The sequence below is a fragment of the Lissotriton helveticus genome, chromosome 10, assembly GCF_964261635.1.
Source record: "Lissotriton helveticus chromosome 10, aLisHel1.1, whole genome shotgun sequence".
In the NCBI taxonomy this organism is placed as follows: Eukaryota; Metazoa; Chordata; class Amphibia; order Caudata; family Salamandridae; genus Lissotriton; species Lissotriton helveticus.
The window spans coordinates 867,394,443-867,407,243 of NC_136071.1; the positions used below are offsets into that span (position 1 = coordinate 867,394,443).

Here is a 12,801-nt window from a genome sequence, read left to right on the forward strand (position 1 = left end):
TGGATTTATCAATACCAGTCTCCTAAGTCCGTGAATGGAATTTTGTATGTAATTCCTAGCAATAGCTATGCATTCATACACTATTGCAATGTATACCATGGGGCTAAGTATCTACACTGGGGAAAATGAAATGTACAATTTCTCCATCCCCAGGGCAAATAAAACATATTTTACCAAGGCCCTGCTTATAGTTACTAGATCCCCCACTCCTGGGATACCTAGGGAAGACTTTAGGGGTCCTGAATATGCAAACATAGTGTAGGTCCTCACTCCATAGTGCTCCTAACACCTACGTTGATTTTGAAAGCCACTTTACTACAACAGGCGAAGTGAACACATACTTACTCTATCCCGAAGGTATATACAACATCTTTTATAAGGGCCCTCCTTATAATTACATGACCACCCACCACTGGGACACCTAGGGGAGACCTAATATGCCACATTATTGTAAATTAACACTTTTTAAGTGCCCTATCAATAAGGTCGATTTTGGGCACATTTTACTTTTAAAAGCAGTGCTGCAACACAGGACTCCTTTTAAAATGACCTCAAGCACTCAGCAGTGCACACATGCAAGTACGGAAATGGCTGCTGGCCTCTAAACTGCCATGCTCTGTTATATACTAGGGACTTATAGGTAGTTTTATTCCTCTTGCCCTATTGTCTACTAGGGGCTTATAGGGCAGGTCATGCCAATTGTAAGTGCACCCTATTATATAGTGTACCTTAATGCATGTGTGTGTCTCAACGTAACAGTGGGTTTTCAACATATGACTGGCACTCAACCTGCCCATCAGTGCCTAAGGCACATGCAGAGTCAGAGGAACAGCATCCAGGGGTCTCAAATGGGTCAAAAAGTGGGGGTACACTGCACAGGTCCTGATTTCTAACACTCCACCAAGAGGAGTTACCATAAACTGTTGTATGTAACAACTCCCATTTGTGTTATCAAAACATTTTGTGTACAACCCCTCTACCCGCACCAGTGTCCCCCTAAATTGCTGCATGTGACACGCCACCTGGCAGAGTGTTGCAAAACTATTTTAATACATCTCTGTGTAGCCCCTCCCATCTGTGTGAGGGATGTTAAACATTAGCATGCACATGACAGCTTCAAACTGTGCAAGAGCAGAAGAAAGTTGGTGCACAACACCAGGTCTTAGAGTATTGCCTCAAAGTGTTCTACTCAACCATTCCATCTGTGCCAGTATCACCAAAATAGTTTGTGTGCGACTCCTCTCACCTACTGGAAGGTTTTCAAAAATTATTTGTGACAGTCCACCTGTCTTTGTCCCACTACTTCAAGTGGTGTTTTGCTTGGTCTGCTGGGATGAAATGCTCGTTCATCATGAGGAATATTAGTTGCTCTATGTGAACGATAGAGAGCTGTTCGTGTTTAGACACTGCAGTAGCAGCAGCAGTAAAGCACATATATTGGTAGGAGCAGCTGAAGCATACAGTGGGCACTTGGATAATAGAGATGCCAAAATAAGTTTCCTGCAAACCTAATAAATTAAATGAATATTATATTTCCTTATCTGGCACATGTCTTGCACATGTGCATCCACAATCTGAAAAGCTGTAGGACCACCAGCTGTTATGCAGTTCACCATCAACCAATTAGAATCACAATATTTGAATGGTCCTTGTATGTGCTTTTTAGGTCATCTGTAAATGTGAAAGGCTTGCAATCGAGGAGAGAGATGCACTAAATAAGAGTTCTTGCAGGCGGATGGGAATGCTTTGGATATTTCTGTCTTTCAAGACTCCTCTCTGCAATCAATCACTCTTGCACATGCTACTCTACTGTATTCCTGCATTACATGACTGGATTTCTATGATCCCCCTCTTTGTTCAGTCTCCAATGCAAGCATCTTTACCCTAAACATGGTGGGCAACTTTATCAGCAATAAATAGGTAAATTGTTCTTGAACTATTGTCTATTACCACACAACCCACTGTATTATTTGAGGGGCACAGCCAATATACTACCACCTACACTTTCCCCCCCATAGGTCATAACCAATGTGGCACCTGACGTTGAAAATGTGTATTAACAAAGTGATTTTTTTGGAGAATAGCATTCACTTATTGCAGGTTCAGCTGGTGACAGCCAACGGAAGGGGATGGGGACCATGGCCACTATGTGTGCCAGAGAGTAAAAGTTATGAAACGAGGCAAACATGTCCACGATGAAAAGGACATGATGAAAAGGACATTCCTATACTCAGACATAAAAATGCACGCTCTCCAGCAAAAAGTACTTCAGCATAAAGCTTCTGCAAAGCCATGCATGAAATATAGTGTCAACTGGGAAATAGCTATATCTTTCACACAGAAGAAAGCATATAGCATGTGTGGCACGCTTCAGGGTTGCTGCTCTCATTCTCACTGAGCTGAAATGATTCATCAAGTCTGGGCTGAAGCATGGGTTGTCATATGATTATTTCTTCTAGGGTGCCCTATCCTGAACAACGCTTATGCTAACCTGTAGCACTGGGGGGCTTCACCCAATCCCTGAAGATTTTCCTGATGTGCAGGTAAGCTGTAAAAGTAGCGTGATGTTCAATGAATGCTGGTTGGTGGGTGGCTGGCTGGGTTGTATATCATTACAACGAATTCCGTTGCAACGCATGCCTTTACCACGCATGCGTTACAACGGAATGCTATTTCAACGAATAACCTTTTCCCCTCTTTGTTCGTGATGACGTCGTACGTCGTTAAGAGGAAACGGGTTTATTTCCGTTTCCTCTTAAACGACGCCAAATGACTTTAGGTGAGTTTCTTTTTTTTGGGGGGGGGGAGACCCCCCCAAGCCCCCTTTTTTAATGTTAGCCTTTACCACACATGCCTTTGCTACGTACCTCGTAGTTAAGGTATGCGTGGTAAAGGCTTTTGTGGTAACCACGCATGCATTGTAATGCATGCGTGGTTAATGTTTCCGTGGAAACGGCCGCGTTGTAGTGGCCGTTTCCCGGCTGGCTGCATATGTGGTTCTCATCTTTATTCATGGGGCTTCTCCATATGGCCCTGCAGCGATGAGGCACCCTGGTCTGTCCTACAAGTTCATTGTGCAAGAAGCATCAGGCCTACTACGTTGTGACTGCAGTGATGGTTTGCCATGGATTGAGAACTTGTAATGTAATGTAAAAAATTCTTATAAAGCGCGGCTTACAGCGGACGGTTTCTTGGCGCTGTTCACTTATTTAAAGAAGAGGCATGAAGGGAAAGTGGAGAGTGCTTATGTGTAGATGCTACGGAAGAGGTGCGTTTTAAGGAGGGACCTAAAGTGAGGGTAGGAGGAAGAAAGTCTGAGTTTCCGCGGAAGTGAATTCCAGAGTGAAGGAGCCAGGAAAGAGAATCTGAGACCTTCGTGTTTTTTGCGCCTGAACCTAGGCGTCTGAAGGAGCGCATGGTGAGAGGATCGGAGGTGCCTGGAGGGAACGTAGGGGTGCAGGAGAGAGGAGATAAAGGAACGGCCGATGCCGGCCAGAGATTTGTAGGTCAAACAGCCTAGTTTGAACTTGCAACGCTATGATACAGGGAGCCAGTGGAGGGCTTTAAGCAGGGGGCGGACATGGTGGTGTTTGGATTGACGGTAGATCAGGCGGGCTGCCTGATTCTGTATCAGCTGTAGTCTTTTAATTTGATATTGTGGGATGCCTGCATACAGGACGTTGGCATAGTCGATCCGGGAGATGACTAATGCCAGCAGTGCCAAAGTGAGGACTTCGGTGGTCAAGAAATGAGCTATTTTCCGGATCTTCCTAAGCTGGAAAAAACAGGAGGACACAGTGGCACTGACCTGATGTTTCATAGAGAGATCATGGGAAATGTAAACTCCCAAGCTTTACACCTTGTCAGCGGGGCACGGGGAGGAGCCGAGGGAAAGGGGCCAGAAGGTGGGGTTCCAGGGATTGGATGGGCCTCCGACAAGAACAAGCTCTGTCTTGTCGGGGTTAAGTTTAAGATGGTGAGCACTCATCCAATTACTGATGTGGCAAAGGGTGGACTGAAAGTCTTTGACCGCTTCGTCCGAGGAATCAAGGTTGAAGACAAGCTGAATGTCATCTGCATAGTTAAATGCAGTGACATTCCTTCCCCGGAGGGAGCGGATCAGGGGGGTAAGGTACAAATTAAATAGGAGTGGTGACAGGGACGAGCCTTGCGGGCCGCCGCAGGTGAGCTTCATCCTGTCAGCCGAAAACTGGGAGAGTCGGACAGATTGGTGGCGGTTCGTCAGGAAGGAGCGGACCCAACTAAGGGCCGTCTCACTGATGCCCGCCTCCTTGACACGGTCGACCAAGATGGTGTGGTCGACCGTGTCAAAGGCCGCCGACAGATCCAGGAGAATCAGGGCTTGACTAAGGTTAGAGTCGGCGCCTCTACGGAGTTCCTCCATGACCGAGAGGATGACCGCCTCCGTCGAATGGGCAGGTCTGAACCCGGCTTGCTGGGAGTCTAGGAAACTGGAATCTTCGATAAAAGAACTGAGGACGCTAGTTACATGTGTTTCAAGTACCTTACTAAGGTAAGGGAGAAGGGAGATAGGACGGAAGTTACCCATGACCGCGGGGTCAGTGTTGGTTTTTTTTAGTATGGGAACCACCTCAGCATTTTTAAACTGGCTTGGGACCTCACCGAGCAGAAGAGAATTGTTCAGGAGGGCCAGCGGGGGGGCAGGGCAAGCCGAAAAGGCAGCACAGAAAATCGCAGGAGGGCAGCAATCCGTGGGGGAACCAGATGAGACTCTATTGAGCAGAGAGAGAAAATCTCCTTCAAGTATGGGGGGAAGCTGGGTCAGGGAGTGGGTATTAAGGTAGGGAGTACCCTCTGTAAGGGGCATCGCCGGAGATCCAGAGGAAATACTGTTTTTAATTTTGATGATTTTATCTGTGAAGAATTGGTTAAGGGAATCACATAGTGCGTGAGATGGGAGGGGTTTGAAGGTCACCCTGTCCGGGTGTGAGAGCTCCTCCACAATGGCAAAGATTTCTTATGATTTTTGCGCAGAATTAAGAATTTTTGTAGAGAAGTAAGCAGTTTTGGCGACTGGAATAGCCTGTTTGTATTCTCCAGATAGTTTTAAGAATTGTAGTTTTTCTGAGGGGTCATAGTTTCTACGCCAGTGACGCCTGGCTTGGCGGAGTCCCAGTTTTAAAGATTTAAGGCTATCTGAGAACCATCGGTGTGCGTCATGGGGACGCTTAGTTCTAATTAACTTAAGGGGGGCGACCTTGTCGCTAGCGGACTCTAGCCATTTGACAAGTGCAGCTTCCTGGGAGTCTATAGAGCCGGGGCTGGGTGGAATCGCAGATGTTAAAAAGGTAAGAAATAGATCGAGGTCTGATTTGTTCCAATTACGGGCCAGGAGGCTAGGGACTCGGCTACGGGGGGGCGGTGGGGGGACCAGGAGAAGAAAAGAGATTAAGAAGTGGTCCGACCAGTGACAGGGTGAGATCGCAAGTTACTTGATTTCAAGATTGTAGGTCCACACCTGATCTAGGATGTGGCCCTTGGAATGAGTGGCCGTGTGGACGTGTTGAAGGCCATTGAGCCCACTTAACAGGTCGGTGAAAGCCAAGGAGTGGGAGCTTTCGTGTACGTCTGACGGCCAGTAGTTAAAATCTCCCAGGACTAGGAGTTTGGAGTTATTAATTGTGAGCTGAGAAAGTAGATCGCCAAAAAGCGAAGGGAAGTTGGGCATGGGCTGGGGGGGGGCGGTATACCAGGACGCAGGTGAGGGGGGACACCGAGGATTCGAATCTGATTGCCAAGCAATCGACCTGGGGAATGGAAAGTAGGGAAAGGGAGGTGAACCTGAGGGAGAGTTTGATAATGGCGGCTACGCCACCACCAGTTTTCCCAGCTGGCCGGTTGGCTTGAAGAATATAATACCCCGGTGGGATGGCTGCCAAAATGTCAGGGGGGAATCCTCATTCAGCCAGGTCTCCGTTAAGAGTAGAATGTCGGGTCGGTCCGAGTCCAGGAGGTGGCATATGTCAAGTTGGTGGCTGACTAACGACCGGGTGTTCAGGTATGTGATTGCTAATTCCATATTAGCAGGTGCCTGAGCGGACAAGGGTTTAGGAGGAGAGGGGGTGACTATGTGCTCGGGGGTGAGGGAGGACGGGAGGGTCCTGAACTCTGGAAAAGTACTGCGGGCCTGGAAGATGCCTAGTTGTTGTAGGTTTAAGTAGCTAGTGGATTCCAGCGGCCAGAGAGTGTGTAAAGCGATCAGGTCCCTAGGGGAAAAGGATATGAATTGGGCAGAGTGACAGGCCCCAAGCCCCGGCCGGCCGCGGACGGGCGCAGACGGGCTTGCCTTAGGCGCGCCTTCGGCGCGCAATCGTCGCGTCCGCTGCACTCGTCCGCTGCGCTTCCGGTAGGGACACATGTTATATACCAGTGAAAAGGAGGGTTGGAAGGGGGCGTGGCCTGCGCAAGTGGGCGTGGCTTGCGTATTGCGGCGAATGGCGGCAATAAGGTTCAAACACCTCGCCCGCTGCAGCGATAGCTCCGCTGTGCGGGGGGGGTGAGTGCCAAGGAGTAGTGAATAGCCCAGGGGTAAGTGGAGTTACAAGTTTTAAAACACACAAGTAAACAAGTTAAAAAGAATGCGTAGGACGCTGCTCCCGTCTGTGCCTCAGGAGAAATAAGTGATTGTGAGCCGGCGCTTGTTTTCAGCGCTTAAGTATGACCCTGGCGAAGGGGGCGTGGCCTGCACAAGTGGGCGTGGCTTGCGTCTCGCGGCGAATGGCGGCAATAAGGTTCAAACACCTCGCCCGCTGCAGCGATAGCTCCGCTGTGCGGGGGGTGTGAGTGCCAAGGAGTAGTGAATAGCCCAGGGGTAAGTGGAGTTACAAGTTTTAAAACACACAAGTTAAAAAGAATGCGTAGGACGCTGCTCCCGGCTGTGCCTCAGGAGAAATAGGTGATTGTGAGCCGGCGCTTGTTTTCAGCGCTTAAGTATGATCCTGGTGAAGGGGGCGTGGCCTGCGCAAGTGGGCGTGGCTTGCGTCTCGCAGCGAATGGCGGCAATAAGGTTCAAACACCTCGCCCGCTGCAGCGATAGCTCCGCTGTGCGGGGGGTGTGAGTGCCAAGGAGTAGTGAATAGCCCAGGGGTAAGTGGAGTTACAAGTTTTAAAACACACAAGTAAACAAGTTAAAAAGAATGCGTAGGACGCTGCTCCCGGCTGTGCCTCAGGAGAAATAAGTGATTGTGTCAGTCTCAATTCATGATCTTCATTGTTTCAAATCAAATGGCATGCATATTATGTGAGTATCTGCCCCACACCTGCAGACATACAGATGCAATAGCAGTAGGAAACAAACACCAACAAAATCCAGGAAGGCGTGGTGGATGCAATGGATGTTCCAGGTTTTAAGACGTTGCACTCTCTGAACCTGACAAATCTCTCTGCTTTCCACATTCTCCTGAGGGGTGTGAGACCTAACTTAGAACGCAAGCTGCCACATATTCTGTGAAATGAACTCTTGGGGTCAGAGCAGATTCTTTCACAACGGGAATGTGCAGTGCAATCAGTTGCAACATCGAATGGCATTGTACAGGTCTGTATGTTCCATGCAGGAAGGGAACAGCAGGCTGGATTTCAGCCGGTCAGTATGAAGATTATGACACAGTGGTTGCTTCTTTATTCACAAAACACAAATGCAGATCACGGTGCAAATCCACGTTTCTTAGTTACTTGCATTCACCTACTGGTGCCAGAAAAGTAGCTAATGTACTGACATATCATGGCTTTCCCATGTCATGTGTGAGTGGTTTATGGATGAACTGTTTATTTGTCTGTCAGTACTCGACGATAAGGGTCTTAACAAATGGCACAACCCAAATTGTTTGAAAGGGCTCATATGTTGGGGTCATTATGATTGGCTTCAGGCACAAAGCGGGAATCCCTGTTGGCAGCCAACACATAGAGGAATATAGTTTTACCATTTAAGGAGTCACAGACAACCACAAATATTTGAGTGTTTGAACTATCAATACACATAGTTCATTCACAGAGCAGATTTAGTGTAGTTTTCTTCCACATGTTGTCCTAAAGACTAACTTGAAAAAAGGTGGATTTTGTCTGATTTGCTTTTCAGCAAATCATTTTACTGAACACCAGTTAAGATATTGGTTATGATGATGATCCTAATGACTGTGACGCCTGATTGGGTATTCAATATAGTAGTTGCCACTGTTGGTTATTCCTTCATATTATTGGTGAGCTGTAGTTGCAAGTCAGGGCAGTCAATGTAGGGCTTGGTGCACAAGTAAAACAACATTTCTCCATTAAGCATTTTTTTTTAATTGGTGGTCCGGATAATTCTGTCACAGAGTAATCATCTAACGGAATACCCCTCTCCTAAAAATATGCTCATTCAGATGTGAGATGTATATTTCAGCAAATGGGATATCTGTCCCCGTTTTGTTGGAGTAACCTGTATGCCGAAATCTAAATCAGGCCCTGTTAGGTGTAAATATGGTGCAGGTCTTAGCAAACAAATGTAAAAAATGGTGGCGTTATTGCAGCTCTCTTAACAACCTATAATAAATAAGCCTCCGCCTCAAAGTGTGGACATTCCTCAAAGCATGGTAAAAGATGGCTAAAGTCAATGACCTGCAATGTAGTTCGTGATGTGCAAATGAAAGAAACAGGTAAACACTTGGGGCCCGATTACGATGTTGGGTGAAAATCCTCCGACCAGCTGTAGGAGGCTTTCTGACCGACATCGTAGGTTTTAGTCTGACCAGCTTATTAGGATGACGGCAGTCAGAGTGAAACCAGCAGGGGATTCCAAAGAGCTTCTGACAGCCTCAAGGAGCATCAGAAGCCATCATAATACCCTAATGATGGGTTATGATGGCACTTTCTGACAGTCTTTTCATCTTGGCCTTTCGGACATGGAAAGGACATCCAAAAGTGAATTTTGGGGCCCCCCTTCCTACTGGCCCTCCGCTATGGGACCTGGGAGGCTAAACATTGCATGGTGCTTGCCACACAGTGCAGGGAAGTTTGAAAACATCCATTTCCCAATAGCAGCTTGTGCTGCGGGCCTTTCCCGCCCACCCAAAAAGCTGCCATTGAGGAATTGATGTTTCCGACTGCCCATAGGGCAGTCACATCCAAATCCGGCAGTTAGAACTGTTGACCTATGGTCGGTCATTCCAGACCATCAACATCGTAATTAGGCTCTTGGTGTTCTGTAACCCTCTTAAGAAGCTTCAAATAGTGCTTGTCCAAACAAAGTCCTCCAAAATGACAAAATCAACCAAGTACTTGGAATATGTCCAAACGCAAGCAAACTAAAACATTTCACACCAAACTAGCAGGGGTGTAACGCAGACCCTGGCAGTGCAGGAGGGCCCGCAAACCTCCAGGGGGCCAAACACTTCATTTGGGCCCCATTAAGTCCAGGGTCAAAGAATATCTGTGTAATATGGGAGACTCAGGACCCCTTATCACATTATGCAGGTGGAGGGCACCATTTTACATTATGTCACTGCAACATAGCTCGCTGTAAAACGATGACCGAAGTATTATTCATAAAATTATTTTGCTCTCATTAGGTAAAATAAAGTAAATAAATAAGTAAAATAAAATAAATAAAATCTGCTTTATAAACGGGCAGTCTAAAAAGCTTGTTAAAGAAATTATTCAATAGCTTCTCCCCTTAGCAGAATGTAAAGAAAGCTTGGCAAAACCAACAGATAGGACTTTGTGAGAGGAAGTGTATGGTTATATTTGGGCGAATTTGTCTGTGTGTGGTTTGCTCCAGCTGCCCTAGAAAGGAAAAACAATGAATCGCCAGCTTGGTATATATTAATATGGAAGCTGTGAGCAGTACAGCTTAACTGTACAAATTGCATAAACCGAGAAGCTGTTCCCTAAAAGAGCATTATACAAATGAGAACATCAGGTTAGTGAACTTAAAAAGCATCACAGAAAATTACTGCATAGTAGATGCTTTTCACAAAAGGCCAGTATTTTTGTTGAATTTTTTTAAGTAAGCCTTGTTGAATGCAAATTTTTACTTTGAGAACAAGCAAATGTAAATCCAACAGCATGTTATCTCACAGCATAGTAAAAACAAAGGAATGTGAGAGGGGATTTAATAAATAGCACTGTCTTTATAACAGGTTATGCATCCAAATAGCGCACACTTTCTAAAGAAGCAATGGCAATGCCAATCGGTCTGGCTTTACAAGAATGTTGTATGATAATGTGAAGTATTACAAGTAGAGAGCATGCAACTGGGTAGCAAAGAGCCAAAGAATAATATAGGTGTAATTGGTGTAGATTAAATAGTCAGGTGACAGCTGCACTGTCAAACAAGACCTAAAAAATTCATGGTATTAACCAAGATGGAGTTTTATGTTTGACTTCACAGTGAGGCAGTCACCAGGCTTTTTTTATCCTACGCCAATATTATTCTACAGTTCTTTGCTTCCACACAAATACATATCTATTTCATTTCATTCTATTTACTTATAATGCTTCACATTACCATACAACAGTCCTTTAAAACCAGGCCTACTGGCATTTTTAATGCTTGTTAGAATGTGGTACTGGGGTATATGCATACGCTTTTGCAGATATTTACCTTCCACGCTTAATTGTATTTCTTCCAAGAAGGTGGTCTAGGACTGGATCCACATTTTCATCTAGATTTTCAATAAGAACTGTATCCCCACAGGCCAAAGCTGATTCAATGTTTTTCAAGTACCTTTGAAACACAGACATGAAAACAATGTCATAGTGTGAGCTTGTAATGAAAACACATGACATAAAGAAGTATTTAGTTCATAAGCCAAGTCAATAAAACCCATTTTATTCTTCAGGAGTAAGGCATTTATCAAAATGAAGTTTGTTGTTGGAAATGTATTATAACTCCTGTGTCAGTCTGTTACAGTGATTTTGTTTGTTTCGCGTCATAACTGAGTGTTATTACAAGAAGAAATACTCTAATTGAAGTTGAAATGTCATTGGCTCGCTTATCCAGGGAAGATACTTTGCACACGAGGGGGGGCATGAATTACTAAAGAACCTGGAATCTTTTTGTTGTCTAGAGTGGCTGGCTCCCAACAAGGGTGCAGTTCAGGGTGAGCCTGTCAATTATTTCATCAAGGTCACTGGGATATTGCTTGTACTTTGAGGAACACTTACATAACAGGAACTGCCTAATAACATTTGGAAAGCAATAACAAATCCTTGGTAAAATGCCTTTATCTTTGTTTCCAAGTTATTCTTAGTTAACTGGCTAGAGTCACTGAGGTGAACCCTTAACACAACAAGGAAAATACATACAGGAAAGCCAAAGCGTCTTGGGTCCGTTGTCCAATTCTCATTACTGTAAAGGCACCAACCAGGGTAACTTACTTTAGTCCTGCTCGAAAGGCTTCTGCTAGAGTAGATGCTCTGTAGTGAACATATGAATGTACTCCTGTCCTCAAGTGAAATTTCATAAAAAGCAACATTTGAGTGCTAAATCTATATATTCTTTCCATTTAGCTGCTCATATAAATTATTGGTGAAATTTGTCCTGAAAATGATGCGCTTCATTCAATTTCTCATTCCCTCTCTTCGCGATCCTATATTTTGTGACGTTTTTCTAATCACATTTTCATCTTGATAACTAGACTTGCCTGGGATGTATCAGAACGTTAACATTTTTTAGTTCTAATATTTAATTGGTTACTTAGGCGAAGAGCCTCAACTATTTTCTTTGAGGATTGCCTTGTTGCCTAGACCCAGACACCAAAGGTAAGTCCAGGGTAACTTTTGTGAAGTTTGTTTGCATTTCTGAGCACCTTTGTGTATGCAGTTTGCCATATTTGTTTTGTCATAATTAAATGACAATCTAAACTTTTGGGATACACTTCAAGTGCAAGGATTTTATATAGTCCAGTGAAACATTTTAATGATTAACTTTTTTATACATGTTGTCTTTTTTAATCGAATACTTCAATTCAATTTGTTTATTTCAGATGCAACATCCTTAAAACACACACAATTATATAAAACAGTTCAAATCATTACAATCCGAATATAACACATTTTAAATCAATTATAATACTTAGCAACAACTAATCCTCTTATCACACTGGTATACAAGGATTCAATCTAGAATATTGCACATAGAAAGAGTTCAATGATACATATGGACAATTCATTACAAAATTCAGTTTAAAATGTTGCACATAAAAGGGGTTCAATTGTAAGTACAGGAACGTCATTATGCAACATCGGGGTTGCTCTCAACTGTGGTAAACAATTTTCTTATGTATAATTCATATACAGTAGATATAAAGTTTGCGATGCACATAATAATTACATCATCAGTGTTAGGGCCATATGTATCAACATCCTGATTTGCGATTCTCAAATAGCGATTTTTTAGAAGTCGCTATTTGAGAATTGCAAATAGGGATGTATGTAAATAAATCGCAATTTTTTAGCAATTTCTTAATATTCCTTAATTGCGATTAGCAAATTGTGAATCGCAATTAAGGAATACTTTCCCAATCATTTCTATGGGCCAGGAGGACCATAGGAATGAATGGGAAGTTATTCTCAATTTGCGATTCACAATTTGAAAATCGCAAATTGAGAATAATTTCAAGGGTACAGGGGTGTCAAAAGGACACCCTGATCCACCCCTGAAATAAGCATGGGTGCACATGTGGCGCTTAGGGCATGTATGGGCTTCACATTGCACTTTGAAAAATGCAAAAAAGTGCATCTTGAAGTTGATGGTAATTTGCGATTCCTTAAGGCCAAATTGCA

The 12,801-nt window shown here is 44.3% G+C and overlaps 1 protein-coding gene across 1 annotated transcript in view; it reads right to left on the bottom strand.

Annotated features, from left to right (window-relative positions):
- DNAH11 (dynein axonemal heavy chain 11) overlaps positions 1 to 12,801 on the bottom strand; it is a 3,642,058-nt gene that overhangs the window by 786,550 nt on the left and 2,842,707 nt on the right. Inside the window, exon 66 of the mRNA XM_078663510.1 lies at positions 10,619 to 10,741. Within this exon, the coding sequence (XP_078519636.1) occupies positions 10,619 to 10,741 (123 nt within the window). The remainder of the gene's footprint in view (positions 1 to 10,618; positions 10,742 to 12,801) is intronic.